The sequence below is a fragment of the Macaca mulatta genome, chromosome 13, assembly GCF_049350105.2.
Source record: "Macaca mulatta isolate MMU2019108-1 chromosome 13, T2T-MMU8v2.0, whole genome shotgun sequence".
NCBI lineage: Eukaryota > Metazoa > Chordata > Mammalia > Primates > Cercopithecidae > Macaca > Macaca mulatta.
This window is the reverse complement of record NC_133418.1, coordinates 98528599-98549682: the sequence shown is the minus strand read 5'-3', so window position 1 is coordinate 98549682 and position 21084 is coordinate 98528599. Positions and strand designations below refer to the sequence as shown.

Below are 21084 nucleotides of genomic sequence, written 5' to 3'. Positions count from 1 at the left end.
TCTGAGGAGTGTCTCCTTCCTGTTCCAGTGCCTCCAAGAACCAGAGTGGGGAGGGGCTGGGCAGGCAGGGCACTCACTTGGGTTTCTCTAGGGGGTCAGGTTCATTGCGGGCCAGGCCCACTGGGTTCTTCTCTGCCTCCTCTGCTGTCAGTAAATGCAACTCAGCTTCCACCTTACCCTGCAGAGGACAGACAGGTTCCAGTGTCCAAGTCACGTGCTGGGCCCTTGGCACCCCAGCTGGGCCCAGCCCTGCCTACTGCCCGAGCAGGAGGGGGTGCGCACCGTGAGCTCAAACTCATCGTTCTCATTGCGGGCCAGGAGGGGCCACCAGCCTTTGACGCGCTTTTGCTTGAAGATGGACACCAGGGGCACGTCCACCTCACCGGTGGCCATCTCCATGGTGCACTGCTTGGCTGTCTTTGCGCCCCGCGGGAACCGGTTCAGGTCCAGCTCAATGGCCCCTGTGGCGACCTCAGTGTCAGCTCTGAGTGAACAGGGCTGGGGTGGGGTGGGGTGGGAGTGGGGGTCTGGGCTCCTCCTTCCCTTGGTTGCTGAGTGCAGACCTCCAGGAGCCCAAATCTCATCCTCCTGCCTCACTCCCAGCAACTGGCCTCAATGCAGGTGTCCTCGTGGGCTTGCTGGGCAGCCCCAGCCCCCACGCTTTACTCAGGTCCTTCTTTCACCCCAGAGGGTCTCTCCTGGGGTCTCCCCTGCCACTCCCTGCCACACATCCATTCTATCAAAGTCCTGCTAATCCCACAAGCTTGCAGATGCAGATTAGAGTTTTAGGGGGAATCCCTGCTTTACAGAGAAGCAACCTGAGGCCCAGGGAGGTTTCCCGACTCCCTTAGGGAGCCTCTCCCCTCCCCCATCAGCACTGACTGCCCCCTCCTTGGTGTGTCCAAAGCTTGTGGTCAGCCTGGTTATGATACTAAGGACATCTGCCTGGGGACGGTTAGGTGGGTCCTTGGGGGCGGAACCCCGTCAGACATCCCTGGCTCTGACAGGCCGGAAGCAATAACGCCTTGTCCCCCCGGGGCGGGGTTCTCCCTGTCCTTGTCCCCCCAGGGCGGGGCTCTCCCTGTCCTTGCCTCCCCAGCCCCTGCCCCTCCTCAGTTCTGGATTCTGAGCCCCCATCCCTGCCCTGCTATGCACCCAGGAAGTCGTCGGCAGAGAAGTGGTCCGCATCCCAGATCTGCAGGGTGAGCCGCGCGGGGATCTTGTACTCGGTCTCATCCCAGGAGAACATGGACTCCTTCTTGGAGATGACGATCCTCTCCTCCGCTGCCAGGTAGTCGAAGGGGAACAGGTAGCGCCAGTTGAAGTTGCCCTCGCCAGTGAGGGAGTGGTAGTGGACGTCTGTGTCCTGCTTGTCCTCCTGCTGGCCCTTCAGCCACCTGTGGGCGCCACATCTCCAGACCTGCAGCCAGGCCAGTGGGACCTCTCCCACCCACAGCCACCTTCCCTCTGCCTCCTTTCCTGCCCCCCGGGAAGCAGGGCCTGCCCGGCTCAGTCCCTCTCATGCAGGGACTGCTCACTCACCCCCTCACGAAGATGTCACTGGACTTCTCCCCTGTGAAGAAGTCGTCGTCCTCCAAGACCACCTCATCCGTGTTCCAGATGATGACCCGCAGCTCGTACCTGGGCCCAGGGAGAGAGAGCTGGTTAGCAGACCCGGGTGGGGGTTATGCCAGGGTGCCAGGGCTGGGATGGGGCAGGTAGAGAGGAGCCCTGGAGACTTGGGGTCAGCACGGGGCCTGGGCCAGGCTGGGGCTAGAGTGGTTCGGGGTGGGGGAAGCAGAGGCATGAGTGAGAGGGCCCACCAGGCGCATGGCTGTGGGCGGTGGGGGTGGCGTGGGGCAGGGGGCGGGAAGCCAGCCTCTGTCTCAGATGCTAGTTCCAAGAGAAGTCTGCATTTAAGCCCAGTAGCCAGCAATGGAAGCCCATGGAAGCTGTATGTCCTTGTCCCCAAAGAGGATTTTCCCCTCAAGGTTTAATTGTCATTATGAATGATGTAGTTCATTTCAATTATTAACAGTGAGGCTGAGTCATTCACTAAAAATTGATCCGAGCCTGGCTCTCCTGGGATTGCAGACAGGGCCGCGAGCCCAGAGTGGCCCAGCGGGTTGGGTGCTCCCTAATGACAGGCCCTGAACAGCCGACTCATGGCCTCAGGTTTCCAGGACATTCCTGGCAGAATTGGCTGCATGATTTGCCGGGGCCAGCGCCAAATGGAAATGCAGGGCCACTTGTCACAAAGAATTTCAAGATGGCAACACAGGAGAATGGAAACAAGAGTGGGACCCTGTGTGGCTTCCTCCATCCCTGAAGCCGTCCCTGAATCCAGTCACTGTCTGGCAGCTGGACTCGAATCTGCCGCTTTACGGATGGGAAACCTGCGTTCTTTTCACGCCACCACCTCCTGCCTCTTCCAGGCACTCACTCCTGCATACGTTACTGGCAGGCACTTCAAGAAAACTCGGCGGAACATCACACTAGCCTGGATGTGAGGACGACCCAGGGGTTCTGTGTGTTGTGAAGGAGTGCGTCAGTGTGGGCATGTGTGTGAGTGCCCACGGGAGTGCTATGCTGTGCGTGTGTGTGTGTGCACGAGATGCATGTGTATGGGTGCGTCGACCACGCAGATGCAGTGCACCGGAGTGTGCTGTGTAGGGCTCATCTCCCTCACTGACGCAGGGTGGAAGGCATTGTCCTGCCTTAGCGCATGGGGACTCTCCAGGGCAGGCCCTAAACTCTATTGATTGGTTGATCAGTTTCTCCCCTATAAGGCCCAGTGGCCACACCCAGGCCCCAGAGATGCCAACTGGCCAAGGCCATCTGGGCCTGAGCCTCCCACAGGAAGGGTTGGGCCGTGGTGGGAAGTGATGGGGTGGGCCGGGAGGGAGTAGCATTGGGCCCTGAGGCGCTCACTTCTTGGGCTTCCGAGGGGAGATGTCCAGAGGCGTCCCAGGGGCTGGCATGTCCATGGGGAACATGTCCACCCACAGCTCCAGGCGGCCCTGAGGAAGAGGGTTGTGGCAGATCTCCTAGGGTCTTCTCCCTCTGCCCAGGAAGATCAGCTCTCCTCTCCCTCCTAACCTTTGTTCTGTCAAGGACCCAGTTCATCAGTTTCCATCTTTGGATGCCAGGAATTCCTATGATGTCACCAATAGCCAATCACAGCTTCTGAGGGAGACAACCTAGGTCTCTGCCTGAGCTGATGTAATTCTCACTCAAAGCAAAGACACTTGCCATTCAAGTTACCCTGAGGGGCCTTGGTGGGGAGGTGCCTGCCAGGCTTTCTGGAATGCAGTGGACAGCATGAGGCCTGGCTTCTACCTTTACTGACTCAGCTTGGGAATCCCTGGTCTCCAATACCCAAGACCCCCAGTCTTGGCCATGCAAGTGTCACCTGCTCGATGCCCGGCTTGTCGGGGTTGAGCAGTGGCCTGGTCTCCACGTGCTCTGGCACCAGGCGGCAGCCTGCGCGGGGGATGTCCTCCCAGTGCCTCAGGGCTGACAGCGCCACGTGCTCGTCCGTGGGCTTCCTCTGACCTGTGGGTACAGGCAGCTCAGCTGCACATATGGCTCAGCACAACCAGGAGACCTTTGCTGGGACTAGGGATTTAGGAGCACAAAGAAGCCCCTATGCCATCACCTGTTTACCCCACCTCCTTTTCACTGTTGGGGAAACTGAGGCATAGAAGGAGAAGTGGCTTGCCCAGGGTCTCAGCTGCCCCACAGGGCCAAGAGAGGTCTGTGCCCTTGGTCCTCTGCTTGGGGAAGTTGACTGGAGAGCCCTGCTGGGCTGTGAGAGAGGGGTCAGGGAGGGGAGAATCCACTTCCTGTCCCAACACCTGACAGTGATCAGATACCAGCACGGACACCTCCCGATTCTCTGCTTCTCTGGGACGTGCCTCATGGACAGAGGAGTAAGGAGAGTTTAAGGATTAGAGCCGGATGGACCTGGGCCGTTGCCCTTGCTCTGCCTCTAAAGAGCCACATGACCTTGGGCAAGTCACTGGAACTAGGATCTTGGCTTGTTCATCTGCAGAATGGGATGCAGATAGCCTCTCTACCTCCCTGGGATTTGGACAGAGAGAAAGCAGGTGGGGCTGCCCTGGAGGAGGAGTGGAAGCACAGAGGCGGGGCACAGGAGCGGGGCTCTGGGGTGATGAGCAGAGGGTCACTAAGCCCAGGCTTAGGCTGAGGACACCCCAGGCTAGGCTGTGGGGTTCCCCAGGGAAGTGTGGACCCCTCCTGGTCTCTGAAACCTGCTGGAGAGGGGGCAGGTGGCTGCGTCCCCCTCCAGTGCCCCATTACCATTCTCGTCTTCAATCTCAGAGGGCCCGGTGAAGACGCGGTTGGCCACCTTCACTCTTCCGGGGGGCCCAAAGTGGGGGCCGTCCACTTTGCTGTCTTTGCAGAGGCGGGTCAGGATATGGCTGGGCTTCATGGGGTCCCGCCAGATATTGTAGCCGTGTCTGCGGGAGGGGACACACAGGCTTGGAGGGGCTGGGTAGGACTAAGCCATCCTGGATGACAGCTGGTTGTGGCCAGTTCTCTAAAGCTGGCTGTTGCCCTCATCAGCAAATGAGTCTGATTCCTCCTGCCCTGGGCCCCAGGCTCACCTGAGACACTAGGGCTGCTGGAGGCTGAACCCTCCTGCCTTGGCCCTTCGACCACGTATCAGTGTCCCCAGCCTAGCCCCACTGCATCCCCTCACTGTGCCCACTCCTCTGGAACCTCAGAGACTCCCTTGAGGAAACTGAAAACCAGAGAGGTGAAGGGACTTGGCCAGGGTCACACAGCCTGTAAGTGGCAGAGCTGGCCCAGATCCCCAGGGGACTCTTCCTGTCCTCCTCTTCTGGCCCCCACCTTCCCTAGCCCACTTGTCTCTCCTCATCCTGCCTCCGCTGTCCTGCAATCCACTGGCCCTCTCCTTGTTTTGGGATCTGCAGTCCTGTCCCCTGAAGGCTGTGCCCAGGGACTATAGGGGCAGAGGCCTGGCCTGGGACAGAAACCACATTATTTCTACCTTCTCAAATCACCACAATCTGAATCTCATTTTAGAGTGGAGGCGAAGCAGGCACACTGCCCCCACCCTCTGCCCCACGCCCCACACACGTGGAGTAGGTCTGGGCGATGCCGCAGGTGGCGCGGTGCTTGCTGTAGAAGCGGTTTTCCAGGTCGATCTTGGTTTCCCCAATGAGGTCATCAGTGCCCACCAGGTCCCAGTCATACACAGCCACCGTCAGCATGGATTCCATGGGGAAGGAGGCCTCGATGTCAAAGGACCTGGTGGGGGTGGAGTTAGAAGGGTTTAAGGATCGGCTAGGGTGACAGGTGGTCTGGGTTGGAGAAGTTGGGGTGTGGCAGGGGAGGGCACCAAGAAGCCTTACTTCCCAAACACAGGGTTGAGCTGCTTGGAGATGTAGTTCTCCTTGTCGCGGATGTCGGTCTTGCCTAGCCGGATGGCGATGTAGGGGTCAGCTTTGCCGTTGATGTCGGCAGGGTGCAGGTCCGTGGCCTGGGATGGGGAGGAGGGCTGCCTGAGCAGGCTCCCATGCCCTGCTCATATTCAGTGCTCCTGCCAGGCTGCCTGAGGGTCCTATGACAGTGAAGGGCAGGGGCAGGAACACTGGACCTGTCAGGAGGCTTGCTCTGTGACCCTAGGCAAGTGGCTACCCCTCTCTGGGCCTTGATTTCCTCCTCTAGAAAAGATAAACGCTAGACCAAATGATTTCCCTGGTGCCTCCCAGTCTGGGGCTGTCAGTATGCAGCTTCTTCTTCTTTTTTTTTTTTTTTTTTTGAGGCAGAGTCTCGCTCTGTCGCCCAGGCTGGAGTGCCGTGGCCGGATCTCAGCTCACTGCAAGCTCCGCCTCCCGGGTTCCTGCCATTCTCCTGCCTCAGCCTCCCGTGTAGCTGGGACTACAGGCGCCGCCACCACGCCCAGCTAATTTTTTGTATTTTTAGTAGAGACGGGGTTTCACTGTGTTAGCCAGGATGGTCTTGATCTCCTGACCTCGTGATCCGCCCGTCTCGGCCTCCCAAAGTGCTGGGATTACAGGCTTGAGCCACCGCGCCCGGCCTTTTTTTTTTTTCCTTTGAGACAGAGTCTCACTCTGTCTCCCAGGTTGGAATGCAATGATGTGATCTTGGCTCACTGTAAGCTCCACCTCCTGGATTCAAGCAATTTTCCTGCCTCAGTCTCCTGAGTAGCTGGGATTACAAGTGTGTGCCACTGCACCTGGCTAATTTTTGTATTTTTGGTAGAGACAGGGTTTCACCATGTTGGCGAGGCTGGTCTTGAACTCCTGACCTCAGGTGATCCTCCTGCCTTGGCCTCCCAAAGTGCTGGGATTACAGGCGTGAGCCAGTGCACCCAGCCAGTATGCAGCTTCTTTGGTACCTCTCAGATGGGAGGATGAAAGACTTGCAAGGAGGGGAAGCGACGGGAGTCTCACCCGGACCACATAGACTCGGACCAGCACATTGATGGGGTCATTGCTGGGGATGCCCTGGAACATGCCGTAGGTGGGGTCGTAGCCAGCTTCCCGGGACACGTCCTCTGGGAGTGGCACTTTGTACACGCAGAGGGAGCCCTGGGCAAGACAAATGTGGGTCAGGCTGTAGGTTTGCCTGGCAGGGGTGGCATTCGAAGTAGCTAATGGCACCGGGAGGGCTGGACCCTGATGTGGCAGGGCCTTCACCCTTTAGCTGGTGAGTCATGGGAAAGTCCAGGGCTTCTGGAGGGAGTGACCAGGGCAGTGGTGGGAGGTGAGTGGGAGAACCTGTGGTGGGGCAAGGGCTGAGGGGTACTCAGGGGCTGGGCCCGTGCTCCTGGCCTGACCTTGAAGCGTCCCACAATGCGCTCCTCCTCAGTGGAGCCATCCTCGTCATCCCCAGTCTTGCCCCGAAGCAGGTTGAAAGTGTGCAGCCAGTCCTCAAAGTTATCGAACTCGCACTCCAGCTCTTTAGGGTACACCTGAGCCAGACCAGGCCGTTGGGGGGTGGCTGCTTGGTTTCTGGCTTTCATCCTGCCCCACCTGCAGGATCACCGCCACCACCCCGCCAACGCCCCCGCACTCCCTAGAAGGACCTGCTCCCAGGCTCTTACCTTAAGCTCATCAATCTTAGGTTTCTTCTTCTCAGGGGCCTCAGACCCCTGGCCAGAGCCAGAGCTCTGGGTTTTCTTCCTCTTCTCCTCTTTGGCAGCCCTTGCCTTCTCCTTGCCCTTCATTGACCCCTTCAGGCCTGGCCAGAAGCAGAAAAGGAGGTGGAGCAGAAATGAGCAGAGCAGGAAGGCTTGGATTGGAGACCCAGCTCTGTCGCTAATTTGCTTTACTAACTTAACTCTCGGATGTCCATGTGCTGTCAAATGCAGATAATACTTCCTAGCATGCCCGCCTCATGGAGGTGCTGGGGGCCCCAGTGAGTTTATGCCTGGGAAGGTGTCTGAAGACTGTCATCATGCCCTTTGGAAGAGAGGGGCAGGAAGGAGCATGGGTTTGGGGGTGGAGGCCTGTTGCCACTCAGTTCCTTCCCCACTCACTTTCCTTACTAGCTTCCCTCTTCTTGTCCATAATAATAACACTCTGTATTAGCATTTCCCAAACTGCATGCAGTGGAGCAACAGGTGCAGATGCTGCTGGCATGCTTTAGAAGAAAGGGTACTGTGACCCAATAAGCTGGGGAAATATTTTACACTGTGTCTTTGTTTTAGAGATGTATAATAACATTTGCACAGTAAAGGCTCTGAAAAGTCCTGCACCAGAATAAGCTGTTTCAATCAGCTTTTCCTAAACTAATTTGACCAAAACTAATTTGTTCCTTTTAGAACACCCATAATTTTCTTCATGGAAAAGAGTCTGGAAAATGCTGGATGGAATGAGCTCTGAGGTCCCTTCCAGCTCTGATGTTCTGTGGCTGTAAATGTCTGTCTATCACCGTGGGTGCTGAACTGGTCAGAGTAAAAGCCTCCCTAGACAAGGGCCTTAGCTTGCTCAGAGCCCACAGACTACTGATGCTGCTTCCCTGGCTACTAAGGCTGGGAGGACTGGCGGGAGGGGAAAGAGAAGCAGGTGGTGAGGTGGGCAGGAGAGCCAGCTACCCGGGGCGGGGAGGAGGAGGCAGAGTTCCAGGTTCCAGGGCTCACCCTCAGTGTTGTCCACCTCCTCCTTCTCCTCCAAGTCAATTCCAGAGGGCTCCTGTTGTCGAAGTTGCTGCCAAAAGATGAGATGCAAAGGAGAGAAGGTGGGTTTCCTGGGGAGGAGTCTGTTGACCCCAAACTGTGGACCCAGACCAGTCTTAATGCACTAGAAGTAGAAAATCTTCCCCACTGCATTTCAAATCCACCATGTGCTCTGCTTAAGTTGATTTAAAGAAGTTTATAAGGTGTACAATGTGACTAGTGGTACTTAGGGGTTTATGCATCTGTGGCACATACACACCATGGAATACTATGCAGCCATAAAAAAGCATGAGTTCATGTCCTCTGCAGGGACATGGATGAAGCTGGAAACCATCATTCTGAGCAAACTGTCACAAGGACAGAAAACCAAACACTGCATGTTCTCACTCATGGGAGGGAATTGAACAATGAGAACACTTGGACACAGGGAGGGGAACATCACACACTGGGGCCTGTCAGGGGGTGGGGGGCTAGAGGAGGGATAACATTAGGAGAAATACCCACTGTAAATGACCAGTTAATGGGTGCAGCAAACCAACATGGCACATGCGTACCTATGTAACAAACTTGCACGTTGTGCACATGTACCCTATAACTTAAAGTATAATAATAATAAAAAAAACAATACCTTGCAATAAATATTTATATTTTCTACTTAAAAAATACAGTGCATTTTAATGTTGCTTTTAGTGGTATTAATAAATTGTTTTAATGTAGAAAAGTATAACAGTAAGAACATGTACTATATTTTCTTTCACTCAGCACACCCCACCCTACTGGAAACGAGAATAAATCTTACTGAAAACTAGAAACCGGGTTTCAACTAAGTCGCCACCGCCACCTGGTGGTAGTCTGTGAAAATTGCAGGAGTAGAGACAAGACAACAGGCAGCCTTTTGCAGCTCTAGCCTGGCCAATTTGATGGTGGGAGAAGAGACTACCAGTTGTCCTCAATGATCTGTTCTGCTTTTTTAGAAGTTTTGCTGGGCACACAGTCACTTTGCTAAAGATTACATTTCTCAGCCTCCTTTGCAGATAAGTGTAGCTATGGGACTAGATTCTGGTCAATGTGAGTGGAAGTGATATGCGCAACTTCTGGATTGGGCCCTGAAAGAGAAAAGCATATGCCTCCTCTCCTCTTTAACCTTTCCTGTGCACTTGAATTAGAACATGATGTTGAGTCACCTCCAACTCTACAGATGTCAGAAACAAGAGGTCAGGATCTTAGTCCTTGACACCACTGAGCCACCATACCAGCCTAACCCCCACTCTCTGAGATGCTATGTGAGAAAGAAACTGTTGTCTTGTTTACGTCACTCTAACTTGCTACAGCAGCTTAATGTGTGCTCTAATAAATATCACACCCAGCTTAGGCTGCAGAAAGGGCCTGGGAGAGAATGTGGCTGGATCAGCTCCAGCCCCACTAAGGAAACACAACTGCAGGCATGTGCCCTTCCTGGTCAGGTGGCCAGTCAGAGCACTGAGCTAGGCAGGCAGCAGGCAGAGGACACAAACAAGAGAGCGGAGAAATGCACTTTCTGGGACTTGCAATCTGGCCAACAGATGGAACCCACATATGTGTAACAGGGGAAGAATCATTCACGTGCCGATGACCAAGATGTGTAAAATAAAACAGTATGAAGAAGAGTCGTAAGGACTACTGATAAGCATTTGTTCCCTTATGGCCTCTGAGAACATGTTTCTCCTTTTTCACAAAGGTCACTTCTTCTTGGACGCGTTCCCTGATTCCCCCAAGCCATGATTTGCCTTTGTTATCACATAGTCCTCTAAGTCTCTGTTTACATGTCTATTTTGCCCAGTAAACCGGGGGCCCATCAGGGCAGGTATGGCATCTTTTGGCTCCCATAGCACCTAGTATGGAGCCTGGCTCATCGCATATACCCAAGAGGCATTTGTGGAATGAGTCAATGAGGACAAAAGGAAACTAAGCCAGGGAAGGCAGATGGGACCATCATCTTGGAAGGTGAGTTCTGAGCTAGGATTTCAAGGATGTGAGACAAGGCCATCCCAAGCTCACATGAATGGAGGTGGGACCCAGCTCCGGGGGCTGTGGGAAAGAAGCTGGACAGGAGGGTCTGAGTGTGGAGGGGGTCGCCTCCCCTCACCCTGCCCGAGGTCTCACCTCCTTCATGGTGTCAATGGAGGCAAAGTACTTGGACCACCAGTCCAGCATGCTCTCATCTGGCTCCTCCTCCTCCGGCTCCTCTGCAGTGCCCTTCTTCTTCTTCTTCTTCTCCTTCTCCTCCTCAGCCTGTAGGTTGGCCAGGTCCAGAGTCCTACATGGGCCCCTCCTGCCTGGACAATCCCGAGGGCCTCCACCCATTCCGTCATCTGCTAGCAGGAAACCTTGGGCTCCATAAGGCTCTGTGGGGCCACCTATGTCCAAGGGGCAGGGTCTTGTTTAATGGAGGAGGTGCCATGGGCCACAGAGGGTCATGACCTGCCCATGTGATCCACTGGCCCAGGCAGGACTGGCACTGAGTCCTGCACTCACCCAGCTCTTTTTCACTGCATCTTGGGGGAGATGTGCTGGCCCAATCATGCGGGGGCGGGGGCTGGCTCTGTCCCTGATGCTGGACCCTTTGACCTGACACCGTTGCCAATACAGGACCCTCTCACCCCAGAGCCCCTGCATGGCCCCCACACTCACCACATCCACTTTGACAACAGCTTCAGAAGTCTGCAGAAGAACCAAGGAGACAGGGGCAGAATTAGTCACTGGGGCCTGGAGTGGCAGGCAGTGGCCCAATACAGGGCGTGTGGAGGAGCCGAGATGGAAATTACTGTGTGCTGGCAGCCCCTGTGCCCTCAAGGTCAACTTTGCTTTAATAATAGCATTCTGACTGGTGAGTCTGCAAAGGGTCTGAGTGAGGATGTTTCTTTGGGTGGCCAAAGGAACAAGGGGGTGTGTTCTAGGCTGGCCCATGTTCTGCCCTTCCCTGTAGGGTCTGCAGCGTGTAGGCCACTTCCACACCCAACCCCCAGGTGGTAGGTCTCTCTCTGGCAGATGAAGGGTCTTAGTCTGAAAGCCAGGAGGAATAAGGAGCTTCCACCTGGAAATCCTCCTCTGACCCAGGCCAGGGAAGTGTCATTTGTGAATGGCTGGAATGGAAAACTCAAGGACCCTTTGGAAAGGACACTGATGATCTCATAAGGAATCGTTACCTATGGTGTCATTTGTTGGAGTAAAAATTATGGCAGGTGATTATAATAAACTGTGATGGCTCACTCTGTCTCTCATATACACATACCACATGCCAGTGCACATGCACGCACACACACGCATGCACCCACATGCACGCACGTGTACATGCACATATGCACACCGCAAGCACACATGCACACATATATGCACACACATCACACTCATGCATTCACACATGCACATTTACACACCACACACACATGCACACATGCACACCACACACACGAATGCACACATATATGTACATACACCACAGGCACACATACACATGCACATTTACATACCACACACATGCATGCACACATGCACATATGCACACCACACACACATGCACACATATATGCAAATATACCACACTCACGCATGCCACATGCACATTTACACCCATGCATCCACATATCCACATACACCATATGCACATATGCACACATGCACATATGCATACCACGTGCATGCATGCACACATATATGCACATACACCACATGCACGCATGCACACGCACATTTACATACCACATGCATGCACATATGTACACACACTACATGCATGCACAGGCATGTGCATGCGCACACCACACACATGCACACATACATGCACATGTGTACACCACAATGCACACATACATGCACATATGCACACCACACACATACATGCACATGTGCACACCACATGCATGCACACACTCGCATATGCACATACACCACACACATGCATGTACATATGCACATATACACACCACACACGCATGTGCATATGCACATACACCACACACATGCACACACAAGGCACATATGCACACCACATGCACACATGCACACATGCACATATGCACACCACACACACATGCACACACATATGCACATACATCACATGCACACATGCACACACGCACACATGCATACCACACACATGCATGCACATGCATATGCACATACATGCACACATGCACATATGGACACCACAAACATGCATGCACTCATGCACATTTACACACTACACACACACATGCACGCAGGCACGTGCATTCCAGGATAGTGTTAGGTGGAGCTGGTTGGACACACAATCAAGGTCAGCCCCCAACAGTCACATGCCAAAGGAGGTTCTTAGTGTCCTTCTCTCTCAGGGCAGATAGTCTGGTTCACAGGACATGTCACATGAAGTTGCACGTTCCCAGCCAGCGGGGGACTGACCCCACCCGCCTTACCGCATCCAGCTTCACCATGGTCTCCAGTTTCTTGATGGGTACCTCTGGCTCCATGTTCACCACGACCTCCCCTGTGGAGTGAGAGGAGGGGCCCCCATTGCACAGCACACGGCAACGCCGGAGAAGCCTGACTGGACAGATGGACAGATGGACAGACAGGCAGAGGAAGGAGCAAGAGGAACAGTGAGATTGGCGGGGCAGGAAGGTGCAGAGAACTAAAGCTGATTCTGGAACTTTCTGAGGGAAAGGGGGACAGGGCAGTCAAGTGAGGAAAGATGGGCATGGGGAGGGAGGAAGAGAGCCCAAGAGAAGGGGGAGCTGTGGAGGCCAGCGGGAGGTAGGCGGCAGAGAGGCCTGGGTCTTCTCCATCAGCCAGCACAAGGGACTTTGTGCCCTCAGGCCCTCCCAGGCTGTCTCCAGCTCTGCCCTCTCTGGCCGTAGAGCTGGGGTCGCCCTGGGCAGCCTTCCTTGGCCACCAGCGTGGACCTTCTTCTGTGCCATCCCTCAGACCCAAGGAGCAAACTCTGGCCACAGCTTGGACTGGACTGAGACCTGGAGCCCTTCCCTGGGTGGCATGGAGCCAGGCTTGGTGGCAGGGTGGGTGTGGCCATACCCGTGGTGTTCCAGCTGGGGGCCGAGCGGTCTGGGGGCCGGTAGATGAAGCGTCGCAGGGAGCTGACGGCATGGGAGCCCACCAGTGTGTAGCGACCGAAGGCCCGGCAGTCCACCACGCGGATGTTCAAGGGCGGGTGCAGCAGCTCGTTCTCTGGGAGGTCCTGGGGTGTTGGTGACAGGAGCCTGAGCCTCCGAGAAGGGGCAGAGGAAGCCGGCTGGCTGAGTGGAGCCACACTGGCCACAGGACATCCTCCACCGGGGCCTGCACTCACCACTTCAAACCACTTGACGAGGGTGTTGAAGTTGGGGTTCTTCTTATAATTGTGGATCAGGGATGACTGCACCCCCTTCCCTGCACACTCGATGTCCACCCGTGGCCGGTCCACCTGGGCCAGGTTCACCCGCTTTAGGTCCCGTAGGCCCCAGAACAGCACCTGGGAGAGGTTGAGGGGCGTGCAGAGAAGAGAGCCCCTTAGTCAAGGGAGCCGCTGTAGGGGCACTGGACCATCTGAGAAGGAACTGGGCAGTAGCATGGGCAGAAGTTCACCCCAGATTTCAAAGGGCCGGAGCAGGGCCAGGAGAGCAGAGGAGGGGCATCCTCCAGAGATGAGAGTGGGGCTGCCCAGAGAAGGGGTGCAGAGTCAGGGGTGCAGACAGGAGGGCTGGGCACGGTCCTGGGACATGGGAGTGCGACTTGGTGCAGACGGGGGCAGGCCCTGGGCTGGGGCAGGAGCCTGAGTCTGCTGCTGGCTCCTGGTGATGGTGATGGGAGGGGGATGAGAAACCACTTCCCCTCCTGAGCCCTCAGTTTGCTCATCTGAAAGAGAAAGGCCACACAGGGCCCTCGCACCTCTACTCGGTACTTGCTGAGCACGGGCCGGATGCCCACAGGCACAGGCATGATGGGACCTCGGTCCACGTCCACCGGACCGTTGATCGGGGGCAGGTCAGCCTTCCCTGCTGGCCCAATCTGGGGAATGGGGGTCACAGGTCACACACTGGGGAGCCCAGGGACAGGGTCTCTCTCCCCATGCATTGTTTGCCATGAGATCTGGGGAGACAGGGAAAACCCCCCAAGAACCACTCCCCCAGCTTCGGTCAGGATGGGAAGGAGAGAGGCCCCCAGGCCCCAGGCCCCAGCTCCAGGCCCCAACCCCCAGGCCCTAACCCCCAAGTCCCATGCTCCAGCCCTTAGCCCCAGCCCCCAGTCCCAGACCCCAGCCCCAGGCCCCAGCCTCCAGGTCCCAGACTCCAGGCCCCAGCCTCCAACCCCCAGGCCCCACCCCCAGGTCCTACCCCCAAGGCCCACCCCTAAACCCCAGCTCCAGGCCCCAACCCCCAGGCCCTAACCCCCAGGCCCCAGGTCCGAGCCCTCAGCCCCAGCCCCCAGCCCCAGGCCCCAGCCCCAAGCCCCAGCCCCAAGCCCCAGCCTCCAGGTCCCAGACTCCAACCCCCAGGTCCCACCCCCAAGCCCCAACCCCAGGCCCCAGCCACCAGCCCTAGGCCCCTCCTCCCAGCCTCCAGCTGCCAGGCCTCAGCCTCTCTTCCCTGTGTCCCACCTGCAGCAGCTCAAAGGCCGCCAGCAGGTCTCCAGCTGTGGCATTGCCACGGTAGATCTGGTAGTACTCGAGCTGGGGCGGGAAGCGGGGTGGGCAGTACGCCTCATCTGCCATCTTCACCAGGGGCTTGGCGAAAGTCCGGCCCATGAAGTCAGCTTTGCCCTGACACAGCAAACAACCCAGATGCCTCTTGGTGCTTGCTGTCCACACCTGTGATCTCGTTTAGTCCTTACCACAGCCACATGAGTTGTTGTAAGGGACAGGTGTGATCACCGCATTTTACAGATGGGGAAACCAAGTCTCAGGGCCCACCAAACACTTGTTCAAGGCCAAGCAGTCAGTGAATAGCAGATGTCCGGCTCAGGACTAGACATGAGGTCCTCCTACGTCTAGTCCAGGGCTATCTGGCACCTCCGCAGCTGAGGTGGTGCGTGAGAAGGTGGCTCACTAACTCTCGGGAGTCACCCCAATCCCTTACTTCCTACTCCAGAATCTCCACGGAGGACGGCAAGGCTGTTACTGGTTGTGGTAAGTGTGGGCGGGGTTTGGGAAGCCCCGGGGTGAGGAGGCTAGTGACAGCAGGACTTGCCAGCACATCTCCAGGGCTCGGACCATTGGTGACAGGAGGTGAGGATGTCCTGGCCTGGGAAGGGGTCAGGCTGCCGCAAGCTGGCAGGAGGCACCTGGAGGGACTGGGTGTCAGCCCCCACTCCCAGCTTCCCAGTCAGCACCTGGCCAAGGAACTCTGCGGGTGGGTGGCGGAGGTAGCCGGCACAGCCTCCGTGCAGGTGGAGTGCAGGGAACAAGGGCCAGGTGTGGTGCTGCTGAGGTCCCTGGCACCAGAGCCCACCCATACCATGGAATCCTGGTCGTAGATTTCAATGACAATGATGGGCGGATCGTCCCTCAGCTCATGAGCTTCGCCATAGAGCTCCAGATTGTCGAACACCAGCATCTGGTCCCAGGTGGGACACAGGGTCTCATTCAACACCTGCAGCATGGGGTGGGGAGACAGGTGACAAGTGACAGAGGGTGGGCAGATGCAAGAACAGGAGCTGCCCCTACTCACTCAACTTCCACAGAACCTGGGGGCAGGAGTGACAGATTTCTTGATTCTTCCAGAAATCTTAAAATCAAGGCCAGTGTAAGGTTTGCCCCAAACCCCCTGCCAACGTCCTCCTTGTTGTCCCTGTCTTGTGAATATAACCACAATTAAAGCCCGTAGCCTTTCCGGTGTGACCCGGGTCTACAGTTATCTGCAGGGCTTCCCCTGAGAAACTAGGGCACTGGCTGACCTGTGGCTCCAGGCCCCACAGGCTCACAGGCCCCACAGGCTCCAGGCCCTATGCCCCACAGGCTCACAGCTCCAGGCCCCACAGGCTCCAGGCCCCACAGGCTCCAGGCCCCAGGCCCCACAGGCTCACAGGCCCCACAGGCTCTAGGCCCCACAGGGCTCCAGGCCCCAGGCCCCACAGGCTCACAGGCCCCACAGGCTCTAGGCCCCACAGGGCTCCAGGCCCCAGGCCCCACAGGCTCACAGGCCCCACAGGCTCTAGGCCCCACAGGGCTCCAGGCCCCAGGCCTCACAGGCTCACAGCTCCAGGCACCACAGGCTCATAGGCCCCACAGGCTCCAGGCCCCACAGGCTCACAGCTCCAGGCCCCACAGGCTCACAGGCCCCACAGGCTCTAGGCCCCACAGGCTCCAGGCCTCAGGCCCCACAGGCTCACAGCTCCAGGCCCCACAGGCTCCAGGCCCCAGGCCCCACAGGCTCACAGGCCCCATAGGCTCTAGGCCCCACAGGGCTCCAGGCCCCAGGCCCCACAGGCTCACAGGCCCCACAGGCTCTAGGCCCCACAGGGCTCTAGGCCCCAGGCCTCACAGGCTCACAGCTCCAGGCCCCACAGGCTCCAGGCCCCATAGGCTCACAGCTCCAGGCCCCACAGGCTCACAGGCCCCACAGGCTCTAGGCCCCACAGGCTCCAGGCCTCAGGCCCCACAGGGCTCCAGGCCCCAGGCCCCACAGGCTCCAGGCCCCAGGCCCCAGAGGCTCACAGGCCCCACAGGCTCCAGGCCCCAGGCCCCACAGGGCTCCAGGCCCCAGGCCCCACAGGCTCATAGGCCCCACAGTCTCCAGGCCCCACAGGCTCACAGGCCCCACAGGCCCCAGGCCCCAGGCCCCACAGGGCTCCAGGCCCCAGGCCCCACAGGCTCATAGGCCCCACAGGCCCCAGGCCCCACAGGCCCCAGGCCCCACAGGCCCCAGGCCCCACAGGCTCCAGGCCTCAGGCCCCACAGGGCTCCAGGCCCCAGGCCCCACAGGCTCCAGGCCCCAGGCCCCAGAGGCTCACAGGCCCCACAGGCTCCAGGCCCCAGGCCCCACAGGGCTCCAGGCCCCAGGCCCCACAGGCTCATAGGCCCCACAGTCTCCAGGCCCCACAGGCTCACAGGCCCCACAGGCCCCAGGCCCCAGGCCCCACAGGGCTCCAGGCCCCAGGCCCCACAGGCTCATAGGCCCCACAGGCTCCACGCCCTACAGGCTCACAGCTCCAGGCCCCACAGGCTCCAGGCCCCACAGGCTCACAGGCCCCACAGGCTTCAGGCCCCAGGCCCCACAGGCTCACAGGCCCCACAGGCTCACAGGCTCCACAGGTCCCAGGCCCCACAGGCTCACAGGCTTCCCGGTACTCTCAAAGCCAGAGCCACTCCCTCCCCCGAGGCCCTCACCTCTGTGCACTGACTCTGATTGATGAAGAAGACGCGGGCGAAGGGGTCTGAGAGTCCGCTGCTGTCGGCAGCAAAGAGGCTGCGGGCCTGGTACATGTGGGCTCGGAGCTGGAACGTCTGCTTCTCTGTGGGGAAGGGCAGCCTGAGGTTCTGGGATGGGCAGCCCCTCCGGCCCCTCCCAGGTGAGGCTTCGAGTGAGGGGTCCTCACTCACTGGTGTAGACCAGGCTGACGGGCGGGAAGGCGTGCAGGCCCAGGCCCTGGGCCGCCTTGACCTCCTGGAAGCCACAGGGCAGGCCGCACAGGAAGTCCTTGCGCTGTTTGCTGAGGCCCAGCCACAGGTACAGCTCCACCTTGGCCTGCACTGTCCAGCCTGCTGAGCCGAAGCCTCGCTTCCCTGGCAACTGGGGGTGGGCATGGGGTCACCAGGAGCCTGACGGCTGCCAGGGCCCACGGGGTGGGGAAGGGGCAGGGGCTGGCGGAGGCCCTGGTCAGAGCTGCCCTGCCCCTTCACAGCATCCTGCTGGGCTGGGGTCCAGTGGAGACAGGGAGATGGGCAGGGGGCCGTCCTACCCCTTCCGCACCCCTTCCCCCACCTCCTTCCCATTCTCAGCTCTTCTCTGAGCACCTACTGCTTGAAGGCCTCACTCTGTCACTCAGGCCCTCCAGCCCCAGGTGGAGCTGCTGCTCCTCTGAAAGGATCCAGGCCCCCATCCATCCTGCCCCCTCCAGCACCTTGAGGAAGAGCGTCTTGACCTTGGCGCAGTCCTTGCCGGTCTCCTCCTCCACGATGGAGAAGAGCAGGTCCTTGGAGGGCACACGGGCATAGGCGATACGCTTGTTGTTGCTCATCATCCAGATGAAGATGTCCGGAATGCTGTGCTGGGGCTGGTGGGGTGGGGAGTGGCCAGGGGCAACGGGTAAGAGGGTCCAGCCTCCTGACTGAGTCCCCTGAGCCTGAAGGACCTCAGAGAGCCAACCCTGGATAAGGCAAAGCCCCCTCGCCTTGGGCCGCACCTCGTCTGCCAGGAAGCGCAGCTTCTGCAGGAAGTTCTGGCACAGCCTCAGCTTGTCCCGCACCGTGTGCCGCTTCACCTGGGCCCGCAGGGTCCTGGCCTGCTGCCCCATGCTTTCCTGTGTGGGAAGGGGTGTCAACGGAGCCCAGCTACTGGGGGACAGCTCGGGCCATGACAGAGGCAGCTGTGACACCTTCTCACAGCCAGGCCCTCCCTCCAGTCCCTGCGGTCCAGCCGCGTCCTTACCAGCTCCCTCATGCAGGACTTGAGGCGCTCCCGGTCAAGCCTGGTGCGGGATGAGTGGCCCTGATCCTTGTCAGCGAGGGAGAGGAAGCGGCTGGGGATAGGGGGAGCTGGGATTTAGCGAGCCTGACAAGCAGGGGCTCTGTAGATTCTTCCTCATCTACCCAGCCCTGGCAGGGTCCCCTTTGTCCAGTTCTGCTTTGTCCTGCCCCAACCTGCCGCCCCCCGCTTCTCACCAACAGCCACAGCTCAGCTCCTCCAGGACGCCCCGCAGGCGACGCTCAGGGTAGAACTTCTCCGTTTTGATCATCTCCTGTACGTCGTTCAGGCCTTCTTCCTGTGAACCAGGAGTGCCAGTGATGCTGGGCCACAGCCCCGCCTCCCCAGCCTCCCCAGCCTTCCTAAATGTCTCCTCCCCATTGATCAGGGGAGTGAGGGACCACATGATCTGGGAGCTCTTGCTAGGGCTGTCCTGAGTATCAGTCATTATGAGGAAGTCATCAGTTTCCCAGGTTCTGTTCTCAGAACCTGGAGATGTTGGTGTTCGTGGGTTCTTCAGTTCCTGAAGGAAGAAGCCACCTGTGGACTGTGAGTCTGTGGTTCTGGTGGGCTCACAGGGCCTGGGCAGAACTCAGGCCTAGGCAGGGGGCTCATGGCTGGCCAGAGACAGAGGGAAACCCAGGATCCTGACGTCACTCCAAAATGCTGGGGCCTGTGGCAGGGCATGGGAACAGATGCCTGGGGGAAGAGGGAGTGGCTCTGGCTCTGAGAGCACTGGGAGGGCTGGGAGACCCAGGTCCCACAGGAGACACAGGTCAGCTAGTACCCCACTCCTTAGCGGGAAGCCTTGCAGACAACTGCAGGCCCAGGTCACACTGCAAAGGCTGTGGGCTTTAATTGTGGTTATAGTCACAAGACAGGGGTGACAAGGAGGACACTGGCAGGGGGCTGGGAGCAAACCTCATATTATCTGTGACTTTTTTGGAGGTTTTAATTCATTTTTATAAAATATGAGCTGGCTGAGCTTCAGGGAACTTCAACAGGGAACAGCAACATCTCAGGGAAGGGTGGGATTATCTGCTGGTCCCTGCTCCCCCAGGTTGGGGAGAAGGAGGTCTCAGGCCAACAGCTGCGCTCCTCGCCCAGTCAGTTCCCATGGGTCAGGCAGGGAGAGGGGTGGGCGGAGGAGGAGGGGGCAGCTCCTGAGCTTCAGACACTGCTCGCTTCTCCCTTCTCCCCATTTCCCTTCCCTAGCCTTGCTTTTTTATTTTATTTTATTTTATTTTATTTTATTTTATTTTATTTTATTTATTTTTTTGAGATGAAGTTTTGCTCAGTCACCCAGGCTGGAGTGCAGTGGCACGATCTTGGCTCACTGCAACCTCCGCCTCATGGGTTCAAGCAATTCTCCTGCTTCAGCCTCCCGAATAGCTGGGATTATAGGCGCTCGCCACCAAGCCCTGCTAATTTTTGCATTTTTAGTAGAGATGGGGTTTCACTATGTTGGCCAGGCTGGTCTCGAATGCCTGACCTCAGGTGATCCACCCACCTTGGCCTCCCAAAGTGTTGGGATTACAGGCGTGAGCCACCACAACTGTCTCCCTAGCCTTGCTTTTAAGATTTCTGGAAAAATCAGGGAACCCAACACTCCTGCCCCGGGGTTCGCTGGAGGCTGCAGTGACTAGAGGTGGCTCCTGCTCTTGTCTGTGCCCTGGGACCTGGGGCTGAGGATGGGAACAGAGGTCCTGCTGGGGCCATTCCTGCAGCCTGGGCAGACCAGCTTTGTGTGTTGCAGGCAATGCCCTCTGACAGCACCCTCTCCCCCAGGACCCCACCCCTGCTGGCCCCTGGCCTGGCCCTGACCAGCTTGTCAGCGATGTGGTCCATGATGCTGGCATTGTAGAGGCGGCGGCGCTGGTCCGGCCACCAGCTCTTGATGTAGATGCAGGGCTTTCGCTCCAGGTAGGGCAGATGGAAGTAGTTCCTGGGGTGGGCAGAGGTGGGAGGTGAGGTCTTGGGGGCCCAGGGAGGTGGGAGGGCCAGGCCACAGGGGGATGGGAGGTTGGACCCACCTGTCGGTGACCAGGGGCCGCATTGGTGGGGTGGAGGAGACTGAGGCCAGGTCCCCGCCATTGCTGGCCTCGTCATCACTCGAGTTCTGAATCAGGTCTACTTCTTCCTCATCCCCGGGCTCCTTGCGGGGCTGAGGCCGCTGGGGCCGGGACAGGCCATCAACTTCGTTCCCATAGTTGCCTGGAGGCAGAACGGGCCCAGAAGGCCTAGAGTGTGTTCCCCCCCAGG

At 58.0% G+C, this 21084-nt stretch overlaps 1 protein-coding gene across 8 annotated transcripts in view; it reads right to left on the bottom strand.

Annotated features, from left to right (window-relative positions):
• The window catches only part of OTOF (otoferlin), a 103362-nt gene that overhangs the window by 3030 nt on the left and 79248 nt on the right, over positions 1-21084 (bottom strand). For 4 of the 8 annotated variants that reach the window (XM_077959864.1, XM_015111892.3, XM_015111893.3 and 1 more), the window contains 29 exons: positions 20856-21036; positions 20647-20767; positions 19020-19120; positions 18787-18877; positions 18542-18658; positions 18260-18412; positions 17739-17928; positions 17526-17650; positions 15655-15789; positions 14799-14960; positions 14090-14209; positions 13512-13673; positions 13238-13400; positions 12625-12755; positions 10865-10894; positions 10337-10465; positions 8159-8225; positions 7121-7257; positions 6854-6988; positions 6468-6605; positions 5403-5530; positions 5128-5298; positions 4324-4484; positions 3413-3555; positions 2932-3020; positions 1543-1641; positions 1156-1397; positions 283-461; positions 78-178 (listed from right to left, as the gene is read on the bottom strand). In XM_077959864.1, coding sequence (XP_077815990.1) covers positions 78-178; positions 283-461; positions 1156-1397; positions 1543-1641; positions 2932-3020; positions 3413-3555; positions 4324-4484; positions 5128-5298; positions 5403-5530; positions 6468-6605; positions 6854-6988; positions 7121-7257; positions 8159-8225; positions 10337-10465; positions 10865-10894; positions 12625-12755; positions 13238-13400; positions 13512-13673; positions 14090-14209; positions 14799-14960; positions 15655-15789; positions 17526-17650; positions 17739-17928; positions 18260-18412; positions 18542-18658; positions 18787-18877; positions 19020-19120; positions 20647-20767; positions 20856-21036 — 3901 coding nt within the window. Of the gene's footprint in view, positions 1-77; positions 179-282; positions 462-1155; positions 1398-1542; positions 1642-2931; positions 3021-3412; positions 3556-4323; positions 4485-5127; positions 5299-5402; positions 5531-6467; positions 6606-6853; positions 6989-7120; positions 7258-8158; positions 8226-10336; positions 10466-10864; positions 10895-12624; positions 12756-13237; positions 13401-13511; positions 13674-14089; positions 14210-14798; positions 14961-15654; positions 15790-17525; positions 17651-17738; positions 17929-18259; positions 18413-18541; positions 18659-18786; positions 18878-19019; positions 19121-19223; positions 19491-20646; positions 20768-20855; positions 21037-21084 lie in introns of those variants that run through there. The other 4 variants (XM_028831868.2, XM_028831867.2, XM_077959866.1 and 1 more) reach the window with 2 other exon arrangements.